The sequence below is a fragment of the Herpailurus yagouaroundi genome, unplaced genomic scaffold (genome assembly GCF_014898765.1).
Source record: "Herpailurus yagouaroundi ecotype Mexico unplaced genomic scaffold, PumYag 201, whole genome shotgun sequence".
NCBI classification, from domain to species: domain Eukaryota; kingdom Metazoa; phylum Chordata; class Mammalia; order Carnivora; family Felidae; genus Herpailurus; species Herpailurus yagouaroundi.
In genome coordinates, this window is record NW_024412432.1 from 1,552,438 (window position 1) to 1,578,233 (window position 25,796).

General features: G+C 33.8%; 1 protein-coding gene across 5 annotated transcripts in view; it reads right to left on the minus strand.

Moving 5' to 3' along the window:
* Window positions 1–25,796, minus strand: part of ERCC6L2 (ERCC excision repair 6 like 2) — a 148,549-nt gene that overhangs the window by 49,834 nt on the left and 72,919 nt on the right. For all 5 annotated transcript variants that reach the window (XM_040450230.1, XM_040450229.1, XM_040450227.1 and 2 more), the window contains exons 7-13: window positions 24,626–24,766; window positions 23,480–23,593; window positions 22,456–22,575; window positions 16,477–16,548; window positions 15,727–15,872; window positions 12,946–13,041; window positions 3,931–4,030 (exon numbers count right to left, since the gene is read on the minus strand). In XM_040450230.1, coding sequence (XP_040306164.1) covers window positions 3,931–4,030; window positions 12,946–13,041; window positions 15,727–15,872; window positions 16,477–16,548; window positions 22,456–22,575; window positions 23,480–23,593; window positions 24,626–24,766 — 789 coding nt within the window. The remainder of the gene's footprint in view (window positions 1–3,930; window positions 4,031–12,945; window positions 13,042–15,726; window positions 15,873–16,476; window positions 16,549–22,455; window positions 22,576–23,479; window positions 23,594–24,625; window positions 24,767–25,796) is intronic.

Consider the following 25,796-nt stretch of genomic DNA (forward strand, 5'->3'; position numbering starts at 1 on the left):
CAAGGTTAGCATCACCAATGGTGGGACAGGTCATCACCAGGTGCCTTCTGACCAACGCAATGAGAAGAACATAGAGTCATTTCTGTACTATTCTTGCCAGGGGTTCCTGGCTTGAATCTGGACATGAGGAAACATCAAATGGACCTAATTTAAAAGAGAGCTAACACAAGGAAAGGCCTTACTCTTTTTTTTTTTTTCAACGTTTATTTATTTTTGGGACAGAGAGAGACAGAGCATGAACGGGGGAGGGGCAGAGAGAGAGGGAGACACAGAATCGGAAACAGGCTCCAGGCTCTGAGCCATCAGCCCAGAGCCTGACGCGGGGCTCGAACTCACGGACCGCGAGATCGTGACCTGGCTGAAGTTGGACGCCTAACCGACTGCGCCACCCAGGTGCCCCAAGGCCTTACTCTTTAACACTGTGAAGGTCATGAAAGACAAAGGGGGTTTGGGTAACTACTCCAGTTGAAGAAAACTAAACAGACATGAAAAGAAAAAGTTGGTAACCATGATCCTGGATTGGATCCTGAACCAGAAAGGAAAAAGGAGACAAGAAATTGCCAGGAAAGTTAGTGAAATCTGAATGAGTTTTGTGGTTTACAAGGTAATGTTGTATCAATGTTAATTTCTTGATTTGGATAACTGCATTCTGGAGAGGGTAATAGGGGGACAAAGCAAGTGCAAAACAACACACAAAATTGAATGTTTAGAATGCATAAAACTATTTTTATATGTACATCTAAACAGGAGAGTGTCCTTTGGAGGGAATACACACTAGAGAACTTAGAGGTGATAAATCTGCAACTTTCTCTCAAATGGTTCAGAAAAATAAATAAAGATCATGGCTGAGGGAAAGAGAAAAGCAAACGTGATAAATGTTAACAACTGGGAAATTTGGGTGAAGTTAATTGGGTGTTCTTTGTGGTATTCTTGGACTTCTTCTGCCAATACAAATATATTTCTAAATTACATATATATATATATATATATATACATAATATATATATACACACACACATATATATTCACCTTTCATATATACATGTACACATGTAAAAATAAAAGGTGAATTTCTGAATGCCAAACTTTAGATTATGCTCCAAACATGAAGACAGTTGCTATGTAAGTGATGTTTTTATTTTTTAAAAGTATAAAATGTCTGAATGCATTATCACAACAAATACGAACAAAAACATCAAAGTGAAATTTCCCTTTGAATAATACAGATCATCCTTTATCAGTCTTAGCAACACTGTAATATTTAGGTATATCCTTCTAGATCTTTTTCAGTGCAGTTAGAGCTATTTATATACATATACAGAGATAACTTTATGCATCAACATAACTGATATACTTGTTCTGCAAGTTGTGTTGTTTTGTTTTGTTTTAATCTCACTTAGAAATGTCTTGGAGATCTTGCCAGATCAGTATGTCTGCTCTATAGTTTTTTTTTCTGCTATTGGGTGTATCAGAATTTATGTTACCATTGTTATTATTGGACATTAAGGCTGTTTCTTTTTTCATTTCTTAAACAAATACTAACAATACCAAATATAAATCCTTGTCATCTTTCACTGTGCATATGTGAGAATATTTCTGTAAGGTAGATAGGGAGAACGTACTATGTGTTTTAATATGTTGTGATATTAGCCTGTAAAATCAGTGTACCAAGTTATATTCTCGAAAGTAGTATATGAGTATCTCTGTACAAATACCCTCACCAATAATGAATATCACCGATCTCCCTGCCTCCCTAAACATACACACACTCATACACAACCTCACTAAGTCTTTGCAGAATATGTGTACACATTATTATTTTATATTTCTAAATTACAACTGTGGTTAAGCATCTTTTCATATATGGGTTAACCATTTGTGTTTTTTCTTCAATAAAATGCAAAATTATAGTCTTTTTATTGATTTGTGGAAGTTCTTTATGTATTATAGATGCTAATCCTTTGTTTATCATATGTGGAAACTTTCTTCCTAGACACTTTTTAAATTTGGCTTGTTGTTCCTCTGTCATACATAAGTTTCACATTAAAAACGTAGTTAAATTTACAATATCTGCCTTTAAGACTGTATTGGTTTCCTAAGACTGCTTTAACAAAATGTCACAAACTGGGTGGCTTAAAACAACAGAAATTTATTCTTTCACAGTTGTGGAGGCTAAAGGTCTGTAATCAAGATGCTGGCAGGACCACACTCTCTCTGAAGGTTCCAAGTGAAGACCTTTCCAAATGTCTAGTGGTTGCTGCCAATCTTTGGCATTCTTGGTTTGTGGCTGCACCACTCCAATCCTTGCCTCCTTCATCACCTGGCATTCTCCCTCTGTGTCGGTCTGTATCCAGATTTCCCTCTTATAACGGTATCAGTCACTGGATTAGGGTCCACCCTAATCCAGTATGACCTTATTTTAACTTGATTACATCTGTAAAGACAGACCCTACTTGGTTCAAACGCCAATCTTTCAATCACATCTACTGCCTTTTCCACACACAACTGCCATATTATCTTTATTTGTGCCTACCAAGTTGTATGGCTGAACCTTCCCTAAATGGCTCACACTTAAAAAAATATTTTAATAAGCACCTAAAGCATACAAAGTTCTGAAAACTGACATTATCCTCATCTTCTGAAGCCTTTTTGTTATTAGTAATATATAATAGGCCATCTTATTTCAATAAATGAGTGAGATAAATAGGCAAATGTATATAAAGTAATGGGACTGAGAAAAATTACTACATGATTGAAGAAAGACTCTTACTTGTGACAAGTCCAAGACAGTATTCTAAAGAACTACTCCTAAGATGAAAAGAATAATGTCCTACTTTTTCCCAAGATTGGTTAAATATACCTGAACAAAATAATGTTCAAGTAGTTGTGCTATACCCAAGAACAAAAAAGATGAAAGGTTTCTTATACAGCTAAGTGCTTTAAGAAAAAACAAAAACTGCTGTGTACAATTCCATTTTTAGAATTAAGAAAATAGCATAAATTTAAGATTGGATCATTCTTAGGTTAACTACCACCACATGTGGCAGATGTTTGCTCTTAAATAGATGCCAACAGAATATATAGGGAGTAATTCAAATTTAACATTTATAATTAAACTTGAGCCTCATTCCAGATCTTCTCAAGTGAGCAATTATAAACTAAATAAATTTTATTTAGAGATATACATGGTGAAGTAATTAATACCGTAAGGATATTAAAGAGTTAATGCAATTTCAGATGAACACTAAAAAAAGCACCAGCACAGTAGTTAATACACTTGTGTTGTATTCCTATAATTCCATTTACTGGGGTATCCCTGGGTCCCAGTTTCATTATGTACAACATGAGATGATTGCATTAGATATCTTTAAGGCATTTTCCCCCAGTTTTCTTCATGTCATGGTACACACGGAAAAGGGTAACATATGAACACCTACCTGGAAAGGTTTCTTAAGGTTGGAAGTCAGTTTAGGTAATCTTGCCGTCCAGAGAGCTGTGTGATCATTGTATCGGTGCACCTGTGTCCCGCCTGTAGCATATCATTATGTCTTGGCCCACAGGCTGGGAAGCTGTGACCTTGCTACTCAAATTATAGTCTGCAGTAGTGTTGGCACTCCTGGGAGCTTGTTAAAAATTTGAATCTTGGGCTCCACCCAGAGCTACTAAATTAGAATCTGTAGTTTGAACATCCCTAAGTAATTCATGTACACATTAAAGCTCAAGAAGCACTACTCAAAGAAAATTTCAGCTCTAAAATTCAATGAAAGTAAGAATCTGTTTTACAGGATTTATTCTACAGTATATTTCATAATCTTATTAAATTCCATATTACAGTTAAAACGAAATTAAAAACATTTTTACACAAATTTCTGGAAGTTTTGATATAGACAAATGTTTACTTCTTAATCTGGAAAAGGGAAATATATTTACCTGCTTGTATACCTGTCGTAAGTACATGATCTCCTCCACAGTTCCCAAAGATATCAGCCTAAACACTTTCACATCCCTGCATTGCCCAATCCTATATGCTCTGTAAAAAGATTTTTAAAAAAGCCAACAAAAAACAAGTGAAGCAAGGTTCAGGAGGTAGCTTTAGGACAAAAAAAAAAAAGGAACATTACTAAAATTTTAACTTAAAAAGAAACATATGTGCATATGTTCTATGTTAATTATACCTCAATGACACTGTTTAAAGTGGGGGAGGGGAACAGTTAATCAACTGGCAAGCCTACAGAAGTGCAGATTTGCAGCCCTAATTTCACAGAGATTTCTGTCTGAATTCACTCAGTTGACTACCAGCAGCCCAGGTATTTTGACAGGGACTATAGTGCTAATTAAGACAATAATTAGCACTGATTCACCCCACTGGTGAACCATAGATCTAGTCCTGGCAGCTTTTCTCAGGTGAAGGCTTTACTGGATGCTCTGAATGAGGTCACCTGTTTCTAAATACCTGTTACAGTCACAATTTGGGGAATGGGGGTACTGATGTTTGAAACTTAAAATTTGGTGAAAATTTTTGACCTTATAAAGTCACTCTATGTTGTTGTATCTGATGTTCTCTCTGCCTCCTTCACCCAGTACAGTACTCCCAATAGAAAAGGACTTTACTACTAGAGGGTATCTTGGGGCCCTGCACATCTTGTACCCGAAGAGGGGGATGGGGCCTCCTGTGGCACAGCACAGCCAGGGTAAATTACTGCATTCTCACTTTCATCCTGCAGGCTAGATATAGAGGGGCTCATAATCCCTTTCTTTCTCACAGTGGATTTGAGTCTTAAAAATTTTCTTAAATGGATCTAAGGAAATGTCTTTTGGGTGTGTGCTCAATTGTTTCGTAAATAGGATAGATTCTGTTAGAATACATATTCTTTACAGACAAAAACCTTACAACATGTTACTTTAGACCTACGCTTCATCAATTTCTGGGTCCATTAAGTAGGGATATGTTAAGTGATGGTCTTTTTACCATGAAAATAAATACTGAGGAACTGTTATACAGTATGGAGGTCAAAATCTTCCTTTCTCTTCTTGGTTCCTCCTGCCAGAGTCAATTGAAGGGCAGGGAGGAAAAGAGAAATGTTGTTCATTTAGTTTTATTGTCAACTAATTTAAACTGAATACCAAAACACAGTACCCTAGGATAAATAAGATATTAGGTCTTGATATGTTGTTAAGACAAAAGAAAAAACAGTGAAAATTTTTCTGTGGCTTTCATTTGATTATTTTCCTTGATAGCTGTCAGTGGTGTGAAGCTGGTTAAAAGTGTGGGCTCTGTAAGAGCACATGAATTCAGATCCTGAAATCATTGGCTGTGAACTTCAGGAAGTTACTTCAGTTTGTTGTGCCTCAGCTTCCTCACATGTAAAATGGGTAGGATAACACTGCCTATCCCATAAAAGCTTTGATATCAGGGTAATGCTGGCCTCACAGAATGAACTAGGAAGTGTTCAAGTTTTTGTAAGAGCCTGGGGAAGAATGGTATTAATTCTTTTTTAAATGCTTGGTAGCATTCATCAGTGAAGCCATCTGGTCATGGGTTTCTGTTTGTTGGCATTTTTAATTACTGACTCAATCTTCTAGTTGTTGGTCTATTCATATTTTCTATTCATGTTTCAGTCTTGGTAAGTTATATGATTCTTCAAATTTGTTCATTTCATCTGGATCATCCAATTTGCTGATGTACAACCATTTATAGTACTTATAATCCTTTCTATTACATCAATAGTAACATCTCCTTTTCCACTTCTGATTTCAGTTATTTCAGTCTTCTCTTAGTCAATCTAGCTAAAGGTTTGTCAAGTTTGTTGATCATTTTGAAAAAGAGCTCATGGTTTTGTTGTTTTCTATTGTTTTTAGTCTATTTCATTTATCTCTGTTTTATTCATTCATTCATTCATTCATTCATTTATCTCTGTTTTAATCTTTATTACTTCTTTTTGGTAGCCTTAGGTTTAATTTGTTCTTTTTCTAGCTCCTTAAGGTATAAGGTTGGAGAGTTGATTTCAGACCTTTCTTCTTTTTTAATGTGTTTACAGCTATAAAATTAGCACTGCTTTCACTGCATTGAATAAGTTTGAATATGTTGTGTTTTCCTTTTCCTTTTTCTCAATTTTCTAATTTCTTTTGTGATTTCTTTTTAAAACCATTGGATGTTTAAGAGCATGTTGTTTAATTTCAACATATCTGTGGATTTTCCAGTGTTTCTTCTGCTGTTGATTTCTAATTTCATTCTATTGTGTTTGGAAAAGAAACTATAAGATTTCAATCTTTTAAAATTTATTAACATGTTTTGTAACCTAACATATGCCCTATCATGAAGAATGTTCCCTGTGCACTTGAGAAAAATGTGTAATTTCAACAATCTAAAATTGTTGGAAGGAGAATTCTGTATACATCTGTTAGGTCCAACTTGTCTATAATGTCATTTGAGTCTTTCTTCCCTTATTGATCTTCTGACCAGATGTTCTATCCATTATTGGAGTGGAGTACTGAAGTCTCCTACTACTATTGTAGAGTTGTGTACTGCTCCTTTCAATTCTGTCAATGTTTGCTTTATATATTTTACAGCTTGTTTATTTGGTATATTTATGTTTCTAATTGTCATAGCTTCTGGGTGAGTTAAATCAAGAATTATCATTGTATACCATCCTTTGTCTCTTATAACAGTTTTCAATTTAAAGTTTATTTTGTCTGATATTAGAATAACTACCCCTCCTGTCTTTTGGTTACTATTTGGATGAAATATCTTTTTTCATCCTTTCACTTTTAACTCATGCATGTCCTTAAGCCTAAAGTGAATGTCTTACAGACAGTGTAAGTTGGCATGCCGTGTGTTGTTGTTTTTAATTTATCCTGCCAATCTGTATCTTTTGATTGGAAAGTTTAGTCCATTTACATTTAAATGTATTAATGACAGGGAAGGATTTACTTTTGCTATTTTGTTTTCTGTATGTCTCATGGCTATTTTGTCCCTCATTTCCTCCATTACTGCCTTCCTTTGTGTTATGTGATTTTTTAGTGACACATTTTGATTCCTTTCTCATTTCTGTTTGTGTATATTTTATAGATATTTTCTTTATGAAGATTACATATAACATCCAAAAGTTATAACAACCTACCTTAAACTGATACCAACTTAACTTCAATTGCATTAAAAAAAACTCTCCTTTGCAGCTTTGTCCCCACTTTTGTGCTTGATATCAAAAATTAAATCTTTATATTCATTATTCATTAACACAGACTTATATTTATTTTCATGCATTTGTATTTTATGTTTTTAAAAGATTTTATTTTTAGGTCATCTCAACACCCAGCGTGGGGCTTGAACCCACAACCTCGATATCAAGATTGCATGCTCTAGCAACTAAGCCAGCCAGATGCCCCTGCATTTGTCTTTTAAATTAAAAAAAAAAAATAGGGGTGCCTTGGTGGCTCTCAGTCAGTTAAGTGTCCAACTCTTGATTTTGGCTCAGGTAATAATCTCATGGTTCATGAGTTTGAGTGCTATGTTGGGCTCTGTGCTGACAGTGTGGAGCCTGCTTGGGACTCTCTCTGCCCCTACTCACCTCTCAAATAAATAAATAAACTTAAAAACAAACTGTGAAAGTTTCATTAAATAAAAAATAAAAAGATTTATAAACCAAAATAATAGTAAGACTGGTTTTTTATATTTGTCCCTGTACTTACAAGCACTGGAGAATTTTATATTTTTATATGGTTTTGAGTCACTGTTAGAGTCCTTTAATTTGAACTTGAAAGTCTCTCAGCATTTCTTTTAGGGAAGGTCGAGTGGTAATAAACTAAGCTTCTGTTTGGGAATGTTTTAGTTTCTCCCTCAGTTTTGAAGGACAGTTTTGGCTGATATAGAATTCTTTGTTGATGTTCTTTTCTTTTGGCACTTTAAACATATCATTCTACTGCCTCCTGGCTTGTAAGGTTTCTGTTGAGAATCTGCTAATAATCTTACTGGGGAATCTCTTGTACACTACAGGTCATTTTTCTCTTGCTGCTTTCAAGATCTGTCTTAGGCTTTCTCCAGTTTAATAACCTGTCTCAGTGTGAGTTTCTTTGGGTTTACCCTACCTGGTGTTTGTTAAGCTTCCTGTATTTGCATATTAATGTCTTTCCTTTGAATTTGGGACATTATTATTTCAGTCATTATTTCTTCAAATAGCTTTGCCCTTTTCTCTCTCTTCTTTTGTATTCCTACAATGTGTATATTGGTCTATTTAATATGTTCCATGAGTTCCTTAAGCTATGTTCATTTTCCTTTGTTTCAGTCTTTTGGTTTGTTGCTCCTCAGATCTGTCTTCAAGTTTGCTGCCCAAATATGATGACTCTTTCTAGTGACTTTTTTTTTTTTCATTTCAGTTATTATATTTTTCAGGTTCAGAGTTTCTACTTTGTTCTTTTTATATATACATAATTTCAATCTCTTTGCTAATATTTTAATTTTGTTTATATGTTGTTTTCCTGATTTCCTTTAGATCTTTGTCCATGTTTCCATTTAGCTCTTTAAGATAGTTGTTTTAAACTCTTTGTCTAAGTAAGTCCTATGCCTGTGTTTCTTTAGAAGATTTAATTTGTTCCTCTGAATGAGCTAGTTTTCCTCTTTCTTTATAAATGCCTTGCACTTTTTTGTTAAAAATTGGCCATTGATAAAACAGCCACTTCTAGTCTTTGCAAACTATTATTGAAAACATTCATTAATTAGCAGGCTGTGTCTTGAGTCTTAGGAGGAGCTCAGGGTAAGGATTAAAAAATTGTCTTTGGGGGGCGCCTGGGTGGCTCAGTCCATTAAGCGGCCGACTTCAGCTAGGGTCATGATTTCGCGGTCTGCGAGTTCGAGCCCTGCGTCAGGCTCTGTGCTGACAGCTCAGAGCCTGGAGCCTGTTTCAGATTCTGTGTCTCCCTCTCTCTGACCCTCCCCCACTCGTGCTCTGTCTCTTTCTGTCTCAAAAATAAATAAACGTTAAAAGAAATTTTTTTTTTTAAAAATGTCTTTGGTCATTTTTGGTTATGTGTGACCAGGGCCTGTGTGTTTGGGTGTGTATGTTTTCCGATATCTCCTGTATACACAACTGCTTTTAAATGTCTTACTTTCTCAAAAAGTCTCATCTCAGCCTCTTCTCAGGGCTTTAGATATATTCTACTGTATTCCTCTACTGTAATATACAGTCCCACTACTGCTTTCATGCACAATGGAGCCTATAACTGTCTTCAACAGCTTCTGCCAGTCTGAGATCCAAGCTATGCCACCGTTTCTTACCTAAGCACTGTCAGGTGAAAAAGAAACCATTCCCTCTGGCAGCTCACAGATAGGTTAGAAAGTTGCAAAGGAGTTCCACACTGCTTTTTCCAACCTGAGAGGGAGGGAACAGGGAACTAACTGTTACTTCCTCTTCCTGGCTGTGCTGTGCTGTGCCAGGAAATGGGGTGAGGCAAGAATGGGTAAAAATGCCATGAAATTTCCTACAGTTTTGAATATAGCTTCTTCTTGATTGGGAATTTGCTTGATAACTGTAGATCTTTGATTTAAATAGCTTCCATAAAGTTATTTTAATCAGTGTCTAGTTTTTTAAATCCACCCATGGCGAAACATATACCTAGAGCTTCCAGTCTGCCATCTTGCTGGCATCACTCTTTGATTTCCTCTTTAATACAAGAGTTATTTAAAAATATATTTTATATTTTAAAATGTCCATATGGAGAGATTTTTATTAGCTACAAGCTCATTGTTACTTTCTAGGGTCTTGTCTTTTGTATTAATTAGAGGCATGTAATCTAGTCCTTGTGGTTTCTATTAAAATATATTGTTATTTAAAAGTATGCTCTAAAACGTTTTTTGAAAGAGTGGGTATTTTCAGTTATTATATGGTTAAATACATTTATTAAGTTAAAGGCTAAATAACTGTTAATCAAATAATTTATATACTTCCTTTTTTTGCCTAGTTGATCTATTAATCTTTGAGAGAAGGATATTAAGTTTCCCATCATGATTGTAGATTTGCCCATTTCTCATCATAAAAGATTGTCTTTGTTATGTAGTGACTATTATACTTTCCTCATCGATTGTTCCATTTTGTTTTCCTCAATGCATTTGCCTTGAAGTCTATTAATATTTTGCCGTTCTTACTTTTTGTTATCATCTCCCTGATGAGATTTCAAATATATTTTATTTTTAACCTTCTATGTATTTTTGAATTTTATAAATATATAAAATTATATCTATAGCAATAAGCATAAATCTGAATCTAACATTTCATTTTTACCTTCTTTTTTTGTTTAAAAGGAAGTTTTACGTTTGGCTTTATTTCTCACAGTTTACGTTAGGTTTTATATTTGCCATGCTTAGTTTCTTTTACCTCTTGCTATACACTCATATTTCCAATCATTTTACTGAAATAATCACATTTTCTCAGTGATTTTTTAAAGATTTCTTTTAGTTGTGCCCTTAAATTTTTGGCTAAAATTTTAAGAACACTTTTTTTTGGCATAAATTTGAAATCTGACCAGGATATCCAAATTATTTTTTGATGAAATATAACTTCTAACAGAATTACCCCCACCCTCCCAATGTTTTATTGAAATTATATGAAATTTTAGTGTTTGATTCTTATTAATTTTCTTATACCATCCCTTTATATTTCTCAGAATCCTTTCTTTATAACTGTATTAAGTCTCTCAACTAAACCATCAATAATTATTTAGACTTAAATATAAATTTTTCAGTTCCTAGATGTCAACAGATGATTTATTTCCCCTCACATATTGATATATTAGTCATTGATTACAACTATAAGTCAAAATTATTTTGTTGCAGATACATCATATGAATTTTGTCACTGACAACTTCTGTTGTCTTCTAGAATTCTATAATGCAGATGAAAAGTCAGTTCTTCAAAGTCTATTTTGCAGGAACAGTGGGATTTGCAGAAATGAGTGGGATTCTCATTTGTTGGTAATCTGTTTTGTTCTTTTTTCTTTTCTTTTTTTTTTTTTTTTTTATAAATAATTTCCTCTCCCTCTTTCTCATTCAGGCATTGTTTAGTCCCCTTATCTTTGGAACTTAGAAATATCAGCAAGATGTGTCTGTTTTTTCTCCTGCTCTGTCACTGTGTTTTCAAATATTCATTCCTTTTATTTTCCATATCAATTTTCACTTTCAGTCTTCTCCATTTTATTACTCAGACCTTGTAATGAGTTATTTGGTAACACTTTTAAATTCTAAGCATTTCTATTTTTCTTTTCCATGCACTTTTTTTCAGGGTGCCCTATTCTTATTTTATTTCCTTCAGGGTCAGTTTTTCATCTTGGCCCTTTTCTTTCATACTGCTGGTTTTATTAAACTGTCTCACAATTTTTTTTTAAAATTTTTTTAATGCTTATTTGAGAGAGAGAGAGAAGAGTGTGAGTGGGGTAGGGGCAGAGAGAGAGGATGACACAGAATCCAAAGCAGGCTCCAGGCTCCAAGCCATCAGCACAGAACCCAACTCAGGGTTTGAACTCATGAACCATGAGCCAAAGTTGGAAGCTTAACTGACTGAGCCACCTAGGCGCTCCATAAAAGGTCTCATAACTCTTAGTTTTTCATTCATAATTACAAATGAAGAACTGGGTGGACTGCACAGGAAAGCTGGTCTGGATTTCCATGAAGGTACATAAGTCTATTTAATCATTTCCCCGTTTTGTGTTCCACAGAGACCTGGGAAGCAATCCTTCAGGTTCAGTTCTGCTTTATGATCTGATCCTAATGCCCACTGTAAAAACCTTTTGTCAGTCAGATTCCCCACTTATTTATAAAATTTATGAAACAATTCTTTCAGTTTTGATCAAGGGGCATCCGTTGTAGGCCAACCTCTCTTTATATTGGGTATGGGAGAGGAAATTGTTTTAGAGTTAGCACATTAATTAATTTCTAACAAGAATTCACTCTGGTCTGTTTCTACATCCCATAGTTACTGACCCCAAGCTTGAAATTTCTCTGTGCTCTCCTGCTGACTTTGGATTGTGGCTTTTCTCTGCTGGTTTCTTGATTACACAGATGCTGTTGTAAGACAGATTCTGCCTTCTACCTTCTGAGAGTTTCTCCAAACTTCTGATCTACTAGTAGTGACCTTTCCTATCTTCCTGCAGTATGATGTGTTTGTTCCCTTTTTTTTTTTTTTTAAGTTTTTACTTATTTATTTTGAGGGAGCGAGCAAGTGCAAATGGGAGAGGGGCAGAGAGAGAGAGAATCCCAAGCAGGCACCATGCTGTCAGTGCAGAGCCCGAGATGGGGCTCGAACCCACAGAGCCATGAGATCATTACCTGAGCCCAGACCAAGAGTTGGACACTTAACTGACTGAGTCACCTGTCCTTCTTAAATCAATCCTGTCAAAATGGGATTCTGAGATAGAAAGAAAATAAATTGCCGCTATCAGCCTGCCATTTGGGTTCAGATCTGAATACAATTTTTAATTACTTTTTTTTTTTTTTTTAAGTAGACTCCATGCCCAGCAGGGCCCAACTCATGACCCTGAGATCAAGAGCTGAGCTGAGATCAAGAGTTGGATACTTAGGGGCACCTGGGTGGCTCAGTCGGTTAAGCATCTGACTTCAGCTTAGGTCATGATCTCACAGCTTGTGAGTTCGGGCCTTGCACTGGGCTCTGTGTTGACAGCTCAGAGCCTGGAGCCTGCTTTGGATTCTGTGTCTCCCTCTCTGCCCCTCACCAACTCATGCTCGGTCTCTCTCTCAAAAATAAATAAACATTAAAAAAAAAAAGAAAAAAGAGTTGGACACTTAACTGAGTCACCCAGATGCCCCTTAAATGCAATTTTTTTAAATAAGGTTTTCTCTGTCTTCTAATCATAGTCATATTATAAAAGCAACTTAAGAGAATCACAAGGGGGTATTTTCAAAGTATTTGCAAATCACTTTAAATTTTGTCAGTATTATACCTGTCAATTGCTTGAAGATCATTGGCTGGATTCCAAGTAGGATCAAACAATACAACAACATTGGCACCAACAAAATTGAGGCCTAGTCCACCAGCCCTGAGGAAACAGAATTGGGCACATTAAAATAGCAAAAGCATAGTCATTGCCTTCTAATTCAATTGTGCCAGGTTTCTGTAACCAAATCAACACAATACTGCATTAACATCATAAAAGATGATTAAAACACAAACATGCCACAAACAAAACAGCTACAGAATAGTTTTTCTACCATTCTAGAATAATCCTAAAAGAAATTGACCATTAAAGCCCACGTAAATAGGTTGTACTGTTTTTTTTCATTGTTTTGGATATTCAAATACGATGCTGTAAGGTCTTCCTAACATAATTTTTAAAAATTGTAAGTATGGTCCAACTAAATAAAGTAATATACACATTTTTAAAAACCAAGGCAGGAGTAGATGCACTTCTTACTCCTCTCAGTAAGTGCAGCTTAAAATGCTGGGCATCATATATAAAATAAATGTAAGACCTGAAAGGCAGAGAGAACAAAGCATGGCTAGAGACTATAAGAACTAATGAAGGACATGGCAGTGAGTTCTCCAGCTTTGTTTTTGCTTAAAAATCCCAGACTGGGTTCTGGAGAAACCAGCAAACTGGAAATGCCAACAGTCAAGACCAAAAAAAAAAAAAGGCCCAAGAAAAGCCCTTTTCCTTTAGCTAAAGAACCAGGAAAGGTATAGACTTTTAACACAGAAAATGTTAGATAATAACCCGCCTATTTTTGGAAACACCATGGAAAAAAAAAAATCTATGACCTGAATCCCAACCTGGTCAGTAAAGGCTGAGTGAGGAGATTAGATTTCCACTCTTGCTTGACTAAAATGGGGTGCCTCTCACCTCCACTCAGAGGATATCACAGAAGACTGAGGAGCTGGGACATTCATTTCTGCCCAGCTATAACCCAGTCGCCTCTGTAATGTCAGTGGAGGACATACAGAAACAGTAATCAAGTGCCTCACTCTTGGGATGTCAATAAAAGCCAAGCAAGAAACATGGATTCCCATCCCTATGTGGCTGGCATGATGTCTGGCTAAAATAGAGGGGGAAAGCCCCTCTATAGATAGATAAGCTCAAAATAAAAAATTACAAAATGTGTGAAGAAACCATGTACCATGAGCAAGAACAAGAGGGAACAACAGAAGGATTAGCAGCCCCAATTCAGGAGTTAACAGAGCAAAAATGCCATTTAAAAAGGGATTTTAAAAAATAATGATTGAAATTACTAAAGAAACAAAAGAAAAGCTAGAAAACATAAAGAACAAAATATAAGTAAAAATGATTAGGCAGATTTGAAAAATACCAATAGGGCTTTAAACATGAAAAATACAGTCTTTAAAAACTCACTAAATGGGTTAAATAGAAATTTCTAACATAGAGATAATTAGGAGCATTATGGCAGATCTCATCAAATTAGATGGGGGTGAGCAGACAAGGAGTGGCAGATGACAGCTTGTCTAGAAGTTCGGTACTATTTGAAGTATTGTTGAAGGCATTTGTTACTTTGGAGACATTATTTAACAAATTAAGCATGTTTATGTACTTTATAAAACTTAACAGAAGACAATATCCTATGTCATTTAATGCTCGTAGGTAAGGGCTCATATGAGAAATTACTTCTTGAATCCATTCACAGGAAAATGGGAATCCAGAGTGCCTCTCAATGCAAGAGTTCAAGGAGAATTTCGGTGTTCAATAGTAAGTAGCGCATTCATCATATATATAATTTTATGCCTCATTTTAAGTAATTTTTTGTTGACTTTTTACATTTTACATGTTTGCTTTTAACTTTTTTTTTTTAAAAAAATTATTATCCTTGAGAGAGACAGCACAAACAGGGGAGGGGCAGAGAGAGGGGACAAAGGATCCAAAGCAGACTCTATGCCAAAGCACCCAGCCTGATGTGGGGCTCAAACTCACAAACTGTGAGATCATGACCTGAGCCAAAGTTGGACGCTCAATGACTGAGCCACCCAGGCACCCTGCTACATTTGTTTTTAAAGTCCTCTGAAATTCTTTTTGCAAGATAGTGGGGGTAAATCTATAAAGTACTTATTACATTAGATGTCAAAAGTTAAGGATTTGTTACCCCCCAAAAGGGATTAATCTTCTTAGGTGTTTATACTGGCATAAATCTTGCTCTAAAGTGTATATATTCTTTAAAAGGTTTTAATGAGAGATTCATAAATAGGTGTTAGAACTGACTTAACTTTTATAAAACCTATTAATGTAGAGCTGCTATGGTTGAGAGCAGGTAGACAGAGGGAGGAAATACCTGGCCCACTAACCCTAGTGAGCTCTCTAGGGCTGCTTGAGCATACTTTAAAAGCCACTGCTACAAATGATTCTTAGTTATTTGATTAATAACTCAATTACTCAATTAAGTCTGACTGTTCTGACCACAGACATGAATAAAAACACTACCACAAAAAATTCCTAGGAGGAAACATCCATTTCTTTTGATTGTTATCTTTATAAACCCAGACATATAAAGAGAATCCAGTGATGATAAGGAAATTGAGAAAAAAGGTAGGTAAAACTCAAGATATTGTTATTTCAGTCATAATTAATACAATAGCATTTTTGCTGCTTCTCCTCAAAGCCAAATAAAACAAGGCAATATAATCATAACCACTGAAAATTAATCCAGTAATAATTTTTAAATTACCCTAAATCTTAAAAGCAATTACATAAAAATCAAGTTATCAAATTTTATTTTCTTACATTGTGGAGACAAGGCAAATGTTAACATCTTGTGTACTGTTGAACTCTTTCACAATCTTGATTCTTTCCTCTGATTTCGTACTTCCATCAAGTCGTCGGTAATCAAGGCCAGCTGCCATACAGTATTGCTGCAGAACATCAAGTAACTAGAGAAAAGGTATGGAAATGGGCAAAGACAAATGTATGGTTTAATAAATTTCGTACCACTATAGAGAGAAGATTTACTAAGTATTAATAATTGCTGCTCACAAGTTCTTTCTTATAATTACAAGAGCAACAAATATTTTCCTGACTTCTGGCTTATGTATTTCTCCCCACTATCCTGAAACTGACTATAATATTCACCAATGTTTGTTTTTTAAATCAATCTTTCAGGGAAAAAAAAATCAAACTTTATTTTTTTTTGAAACTAAAACCAAATAAAAAGTATTGGCCAAATAATTTATGTAAGTGAATTTCATTATTTGTGCTATTTTCCAAGTTCTAAAATCTCTTACATGCCTTAAAGAACACTTTAATTATTAATAAAAACATCAACAGAGAATTAAAAATCTTTGAGTTTCCTCTTTGACAGTAATCTTGATATCATTGAGATTTAAGTGTCTGTTTTAAAAGTTGCTTATGTCACTACTATTTTCTACAGTATGTATAAGATAAAACTGTGGCTGGACACTGTTATGTCTCTTAGGATTTATGCCTCAAGAGTTAGGGCTGGGCCAATTAAGAGTATATACTTCAGAAGGAACTTACCTTGGTGGAAAAGGAGAAAAGAAGTATTTTATCTTTGTTTTTCCTACAATGATTTAAAAGCTGCTGAAGGACCTAGAAATGAACCACAGAAATCAACCACCAATGAACCAGTTCCAACTAAAAGCACACTTAATACATATAAACATCACTAGAGAATTTCTTAAAAATTATTTTTATACAATATAACCTCAGTCCTCTTTCCTAATTCCCTTCATTTTTGCCAAGTTAGAGAAATAAGGTATTAGATATTACATGAAATGTTATTCATCATCATACTGTCAATAATGAGGTAAGGTTCCCAAAGACTTTTGTTTCATCTCATCTGGTTTTAATAAAAAAGAAACATTTTAGATTATGGGATGCATTTAAATGAATTAATTTAATTTCCAAAAAACACTTTCTTTATACCTACAATATGTTCAGAAACTAAATTACAGAACAGCATTCCTTTTAGGAAGTATTTAAATTTTTTCTAGATAGACGTAATGAAATGTGTTTAATTACATCTAGGTCTTGATATTTGTTTTCTTAAAATAATCAGTCACATATACACCTCTTCTTATTTTATCCTCTCTGCTTCTCTATTTACAGTAAGTCCTGACTTCCAGATTTGATTCTGACCTCAAAATGTCAATAATTTTCCCCAAATACAGTGCTTTTAGGGAGGAAGCAAATAATCCAAACCTGTGTATAACAGTATCACTGTTATTTTTAAAATAGGCATTTCCACATCTGGCAGTGACAGTTCCAGAACACTGTGGAAAAGTAATCCACAAAGGAAAGAAAAGGAATTTTCTGTACTAAGCCTAAAGTTTTTCTGAATTATGCAATAAACACTTCAATTTTGTTTATTCACTGATAAGCATTTAAACTTAAACAAAAAATCATATTCAATATAACACTCTTTTAATAATTGACTAAGAGAAGATATTGTGCTAACTCTGACCCCCATGGTCCAATCCCTCAGAAAAAGCTATAGAAAAAAAAAAAGCTACTCAAATAACCAAACGGTGATAAAAATGTCACAGATCAAGTCAACATAATTTTAATACTTGCAAAACTTATAAAGTAAGTTTTGCATTAACTTTATTTTTTAATAAAATAACTGATTCTGTATAAAGGATGTGCATTTGAACTTCACATAATACAATAACTTTTTAAAATTAAAGACTTTTTTTAGAGCAATTTTGGATTTTCAGAAGAACAGAGTAAAATATACAGAGAATATGCCCAGAATCCCTCTCCCACATCTTATATCCCTGCCCCTCCCTGCACAAAGTTTTCCCTATTATTAACATCTTGCATTAGGGTGGTACATTTGTAACAACTGATGGACGAATAAATTGTTAATAAATTATTATTATAAACTATTATTAAATTATTATTATTATTAAAGTCTGTTAACATTATTTATAATAGGGCTCATTCCTTGTGGTGTACATTCCATGAGTTTTGACAAATATATAATGACATGTATTCACCATTAAAGTATTATATGGAATTGTTTCACTGCCCTAAAAATTCCCTGTGCTCCATCTATATATCCCTCCTTGCAAACTCCTGACAACCATTTATTATTTTATTTTCTCTACAGTTTTGCATTTTCCAGACTATCATAGAGTTAGAATCATACAGTAAGTAGTCTTTCAGACTAGCTTCTTTCACTTAGTAATATGCATTTAAGGTGACCATGTCTTTTCGTAGCTTGATAGTTCATTTCTTTCTATTGTTGAATAACAGTCTATTGCCTGAATGTATCACAACTTATCTATTCATCTACTGAAGGACATCTTGGTTGCTTCCAAGTTTTGGCAATTATAAATAAAATTGCTAAAAGTATCTGTGTACAGGTTCTTATGTGAACTAAGTTTTTAATTTACTTGGGTAAATATCAAGGAGCGCTGTAAATAACAATGTTCACACTAAGAAATCTTAAACGTAACTTTCCTCAAATTAGTCAAGCCTAGAGAAGAACATGACCCCTATATGATCCCAACAGCACTAAACTCGGTTTTCTAAGCCTTTTCCCCCACCCCTCACAGTAAGTGGCTCTGTGGTATTTCCCAAGGGAAGGGAAAATGAGGATTCTTATCAGGGGAATAAGTGCAATTTTTGACCATCTGCTTGAATAGTAGTTGAGGTCAAAAAAAGACCTTCACATTTAACAGAAAGAGCTGGAGTTCATGAGTATAGTTCTGAGGGTATGAAGGGTACAGTGAGCATTATATCAACAAATAAATTGCAGCTGTAGGCTGACCTATAATAAGAGAAGCAGAACTAGTATCTTTCATCACTTGAATTCAAGAAGTACATGCAACTTGGATTTCTTAACCCCAGAGACAATAGATTATAAGCCTATACGTTTTGTATCACGAAATTACCAGGTGATGTTGATAATCAAATGATGAAACACAATTTTAAAAATATAACCTTAGGTTATTAATATCAGTCTCTTTCTTGTTGGTATTCTCTCACAAAGTAAATTATAGGCGCCTTTCACATATAAAGACATCAACCCAGACTCCATCAATAATTCATGCTTGCTTTTTCCCTTCTAAAACTCATAACAAAAAAAATGTAATAATTATTTTAATCAGACATTATTTCTAAATATACATTAATGAGTAGTTATAAAATTCCATTTAATATCAAGAGTAACTTTTTAGTGAAGAGTCACAATGAATGATATTTAAATATATAACAATAGATAATACAGTTTTCATAAGGAGGCCATGATTTTTGAAAATATTCTATTGGCTTGAATTATGGGATAATAAGTGCTCAGTTCCAAATTAATTGAGCTTTTTATATAGTTAAAATAAATAAAGTCGGGGCACCTGGGTGGCTCAGTCAGTTGAACTTTCCACTCTTGATTTCAGCTCAGGTCATGATCTCACAGTTTGTGAGATCAAGCCGTCAGGCTCTGTGCTGACAGCATGGAGCCTGCTTGGAATTCTCTTTCTCCATCTCTCTCTGTCCCTCTACCATTCATTGTCTCTCTTTCTCTCCCAAAATAAGTAAACATTAAATAAATAAATACATAAATAAATAAAAGTCAATAAAATGGATGACAAAAATAGATTTATTATTGTTAGGAAATATTGGTAGGAAAATTACTACTATTAGTTTGAATTATTTATTGTCATAATAAAACAGAATATTCTCACTAATACAAACTTATTTATTTAAAAATACACAACTCTCAACAAAGTGGGTATAGAGAGAACATACCTCAACATAATAAAGGCCATATGTGACAAGCTTACAGCTAATGTAATATCCACTGGTAAAAACAAAGCTTTTCCTCCAACATCAGGAATAAGACAAGGATGCCTACTCTTGTCATTGTTATTCAACACTGTACTGGAAGTCCTAGCTAGAGCAATAAGGCAAGACAAGGAAATAAAAGGCATCCAAATGGCAAAGGAAAAAGTAAAAGTGTCTCTGTTTACATATGGCATGATCTTATATATCAAAAACCTAGACTCTACAAAAAACTGTTAAAACTAACAAATTCAGTAAAATTACAGGATACAAAATCAACCTACAAAAATTCATTGCATTTCTGTACATTAATAAGGAACCATAAGAAGAAGAAATTAAGAAAACAATCCCATTTACAAATGCATAAAAAAGAACCAAGTAAAAATAAATTTAACCAAGGAGATGAAAGGCCTATACATTGAGAATGATAAGACACTGAAGAAGACACAAATAAATAGAAAGGTATTCAGTGTTCGTAGGCTGGGAATGTTGGAAAATGTCCATACTACTCAAAGCAATCTATAGATTCAATGCAATCCCCATCAAAATTCCATGGCATTTTCCACAGAAATAAGAACAAACAATACTAAAATTTGCATGGACTCACAAAAAAACCTGAATAGTCAAAGCAATCTTGAGAAAGAGCAACAAAACTGGAGGCCTTGTTGGAAACCACACTTCCTGATTTCAAACCATACTACAAAGTTATGGTACTACATGGTACTATATGGTACTGACATTAAAACAGACAGGTCAATGGAACAAAACAGAGAGTCCAGGAATAAACCCAAACATATATAGTCACTTAATTTATGACAAAGAAGCCAAGAATATACAAAGGGGAAAGGATACTCTCTTTAATAAATGGTGCTGGGAAAACTGGACAGCCACATGCAAAAGAGTGAAATTGATCTCGGTAAGACATCTGCACCCCCATGTTTACTGCAGCATTGTTTATAACAGCCAAGACTTGGAAAAAATGTTAGGTGTCTATCGACAGATAAATGGATAAAGAAAACATGAAATACACATATACAATGGAATATTCGGTCATAAAAAAGAAAGAAATCCTGGCATTGCAACATGAATGACATTATGCTTCATGAAATAAGAGAGACCAAGAAATATAGATACTGTATGATCTCACTTATACGTGGAAACTAAAAAAAAAAAAAAAAGTTTGAGGGGTGCCTGCATGGCTCAGTTGTTTGAGCATCTGACTTTGGCTCAGGTCATGATCTCACCATTTATGAGTTCAAGCCCCGCATTGAGCTCTGTGCTGACAGTTCAGAGCCTGGAGCCTGCTTCAGATTCTGTGTCACCCTCTCTCTCTGCTCCTCCCCCACTCACACTTTGTCTCTCTCTCTCTCTCTCTAAAATTAAATAAAAAATTTAAAAAAATTTTTTAAAAAGTTTGAATTTATAGGTGCAGCGAACAGATTGGTGGTTGCCAGAAGCTAGGGGTGGAGGCAGGCAAAATCGATGAAGGTGGTCAAAAGGCACTTTTCAATTGTAAGATAAACAGGTGCTATGGATTTAATGTACAGCATGGTGACTATAGTTAACAATGCTGTATTATATATCCGAATGTTGCTAAGAGAGTTGATCTTAATAGGCCTCATCATAAGAAAAAATAACTATGTGTGGTGATTGATATTAAATAAACTTATTGTGATAATTATTTAGCCATATACATATGTATCAAATCATTATTTTGCACCCCTAAAACCAAAACAATGTTATATGCCAATTATATCTCAACTAAAAAAATACATACCCAAGTATTTAAGGTAATCTTCTTGGCTTTTATTCTATTTTATTGAATTTAGAGGTCCAAGTAAACTACACTATGATGAATTTATGTAGATTAACTGCTAAATATATTTCCAGGGTTTTAGAAACAACAACAACCTACCTCGAATTACTTCTTATTTTATTTATTTAGCCAAAAGAAATAACTTACTCTTTAAAAAATTAAACCATAAAGTTGAGAATTGTTCTGTAATAGTCTCTGAATCCATAAAGATTCTTGACAGTTATTAAAGAGTTAAACAAGCAAAGTCTGCTGCAAAAAGGCTGGAAGCTGTCAGCAATCATGCAGCTGTCACAGGCCTACGTCATGGGTGGAGAACCTAGCCATACTTTTCACACCTTCCCTTAGTAATATATCACCAAGGGCAGCACCTACAGGTCAGTTTCCTAGTGTACAACAAATGCTCCCTTGACACAAATGAGATTAGCAACCTTCCAATACAGATTGGCAAGTGAAACCAAGAGGCAGAAAATTCAGTATAGACAGAAAGGTCTTGTCCACCTTGAACTCTTTAAGAAGTTCCTTTCTCTAAGTCCAAGCTATTGTATAGCCTCCTCCTCGTATTTGGCATTAGCATTTGTATTTCTGGTAGATTATCTCCTTAAACATTTGAAGACAAGCTATTATATATGCAGCACAACAGCGCACATTTTTAAGCAGGCATACGTCTAATACATTGATAAGGAGAGTCTAAAGTGTATTTGATGTAACCACTAAGTGAGACTGCATGTATGGTTCATTGTGAGCTAGTAAATGCTGACACAGCTACGCCAGTCATCTTTGGCCAGTCTCTTCTGAATGATTGGGTATCTGTTCTGATTAGTTGGTGTCCCTGTCACACTACTGATAAATATTTTGAGTATCATCCTTGTGTGTATGCAGCCTGAGAGAAGAGCACTTACCTTCATCTTACCACTGTATTTTGGGTCAGAGAGTGTTTCAAAGGCTGCATCTTTGCTTTTCTGCACAAAATCTGGGAATTTGGAAAATACCTGATCACATATCCTTTTGATAAGTGTTTCCTTAAAAGGGGAAAAGGTAGAAGAAAAGAAATTGCAACTTAACACATTTAAACCTATATAAATTGAGATTGTTTATGAAAAAAATTCTATTTAGAAGGAACATATTACTTTGAAGATATTATCTTCTCTAAGTCAGACTAATAATTCAGAAAACCTTAAAGTGATAATGTTAATTACATATGGTTTTGATGAGTTCTGAGATAATGATAGGACTAATAATGTTATCATTATTCTTTTATGATTTCCAAAACAAGAAATCAAATACTTCCTAAAGAGCAAACAGTACTATCAAAGAACAATATTAAATTCTTATTAAATTTTAAAATTACATTTAAATAGCATTAAGATTATAACACAAAAAGAAAATAGAAAATCATTATGTAAAAAGCTTTAAAGAAGTTTTTTAAATTTATGTTGTGCTCTAGAATAAGATACAATCGAAATGACCAAAGTAAATGATTGCATTTGTCTAAACTTTGAAATTACTCATTTATGCCAGCTTGGGAAATACTCCTAATATTTAATATACAGGTTATTAAAAATACATTTTAATCCAATAGATTGAACAGATGGAATTAGACACATGATTAGTGGAAGAGGACTGACTCATCAAATATCTTACTTAGTAATTACATCAAATATGTTAGGAAAACGAATATATGAACGTTATCACAGGTATAAAAAAAGAACTGTTATTTTAACTTAGGCTTTAATTTTCTCACTTCAATTAAAAACATATGAGCATATATTTCTTTGACACCTAAATTTAAAAATGAGCAAGTTCAGTTTCCTCTTTAATTGCATACAAAAATAAAGATATCTTTATTGGCTAAGACATTTTATACCAAATATAAAATCTTTATACCAGTAGCATCATGAAGAAGTACAAAAAGCCAACTCAAACCTGTTGTTTGGAGGTGCTAGCAGTCTGCAGTAGTGCAACATGGTTAGCTACCTTTTGAAGGACTGCAAGGTAACTGAAATACAAGGTTTTCACTGTTTCGCCATGTGAATTGGTCTGTAACCAGAAAGACAGAAAATAAAAATAGCAAGGAACTAACATGGCTATGTAACTACTTACTTCATGAAATCTATCACTTACACTAGTATTTATCATCTGGTTACTACTAGCACAATACATTTTGAGAAAATAATGGTCAACTGTTACACAAAATATCCATGCATCACTAATGTGGAATCATACTTTTGGTGAACCATAATACAGTGATGTTTAAAAAATAAAAAAAAAAAAAAGAGGGGAGAAAGTCCTCATTTCAGAAAGTATTTATCCTCATGACACACAGTGATAGAAATGCTGCCAGAAGAGGTCCCTGGTAATAAAACTATGGCATGGAGGCAGGGCTGTAACAGAGCCCTTCACTATTCTCATTTATATTCCAAGGCTTCCTAGGAAACTGTGCATTTACAAAAGAGTGAGGTGGCTAAAAACAGCAAAATAAATGAGAGGTGGAACAAATATCAATCTAGAGAAATATTTATTTAGGGTCCCTCTATGTACATGGATATTTGATAGATAACTTGATAATAAAATAGGTGAAAACGGGCAGGAAATATAGATAGGTTAAAAAAATACAAAGTATATTTGTTTCTAAATAAAAATAAAATACTCTATTATACCAAAACACAGTTCTTATTAATATTCTATCAGAATATTTTAAGCCTGCTATCAAAGAGTAAGTTTACTAGTAAGGGATAATGAGAAAGTTTTAAAAATTAGATGAAATTTCAAGATGAAAGTAGGCTACTTTCTAATAAAAGATGAAAGGGAGGATATCAAATTGAAGCTACTAGTTTCTGAGAGCTACTGAAAAAGTGGTTTATTGAAAAGATATATGAATATTGTATTTTGTTATGATTACTATTTGATATTGTAAAATATTTTTGAAAACTATTCCTTTTTATTAATTTATGGTTTCTAAATTTAGGGAACTGAGGAAAAGTTATTTTATCTGCTCCTCACTCTTACAGTAGAATAGACAACTGTGTAATCAAAACCAAGATCGTGAATATACCACACAGAAATGCTTGCCTTGAAACAACAATTTCTCTTTTTCCGGCCACTGTTACAGCTACAAGGCTCAGAAGACTGAAGTATCAAAGTCACATCTTTTGTTTCTAATACTGTTTGATAGACAGCTTTCTGAAAATCTGTCAGAGAACAATACACCATCTGCCAAGATAAAACACAAGGTGATTATCGGTACTTTTTAATAGTAGTAATAGTCACAATGCACATCAGATTTTATAAATTTTAAGAGTGAAAACTGCTGATAAACTATTTTTCTTTTAGATACATTATTATGACAAATTCTCCTGATTTTCCTATACTCTTTGCTACCATCTTACCCTAAACTACATAAATATAACTTTATTTTCAAATAAATCTCACAGAACTATTTTTTCAACTGAAAGGAATCAAAATATGAAAAAATAAGTTAAGTGTTTTCCTTATATATTTCTATATAGAATGTACTCTATATTTCAGGGTTTCATACTATTAGCCCATCATGCAAATATATGACTACAGTTTAGGTCAGATAAAAAAGTAGATGAGAAAAGGGAAAACTTTAGAACAATCGTATGAATAGTATTTAATGAATTACTTGAAAATTTATACTAAAAACAGCATAAAGTATTTGTATTTTATATCCTGGTATAAATTTCTAATATTAGTAAAGGTAAGAATTAAAACATACACATAAAACAACTACAAGTTTCTATTTTGTGTCCAATTCCAAGAAAAGAAGAAAATATGATAAAATAATGCCACTAAGTTATGTGGAATATAATTTACCTTAGATTTCTAGTAGGACTGGAAACTGGTAAACGTCTTCTAGATGTAGCTCTATATAATCAAGGTCATAAAACTCATAATAAGATTTTGAAAAATGTGAACAAAAAGGAAAAACCATCTATCTATAAATATTTATGTATTTATATCACTACAACAGAATAGTATTGCTAAAAAATGAAAAATTCTGTTGTTTCTTTTGCTATAAAGAAGCTTCTTAGTTTGATTAACCTCACTTTTTAAATTTTTGCTTTTGTTGCTTATGCTTTTGATGCCATATTCAAAAAAATCATCAGCAATCATCACAAGATCAATGTCAAGGAGCTTTTTCCCTGTTTTTCTAGAAGTTTTACAAGATCACATCTTGTGTTTTAATCTTTAACCCACTTACAGTTACTTTTTGTGAGTA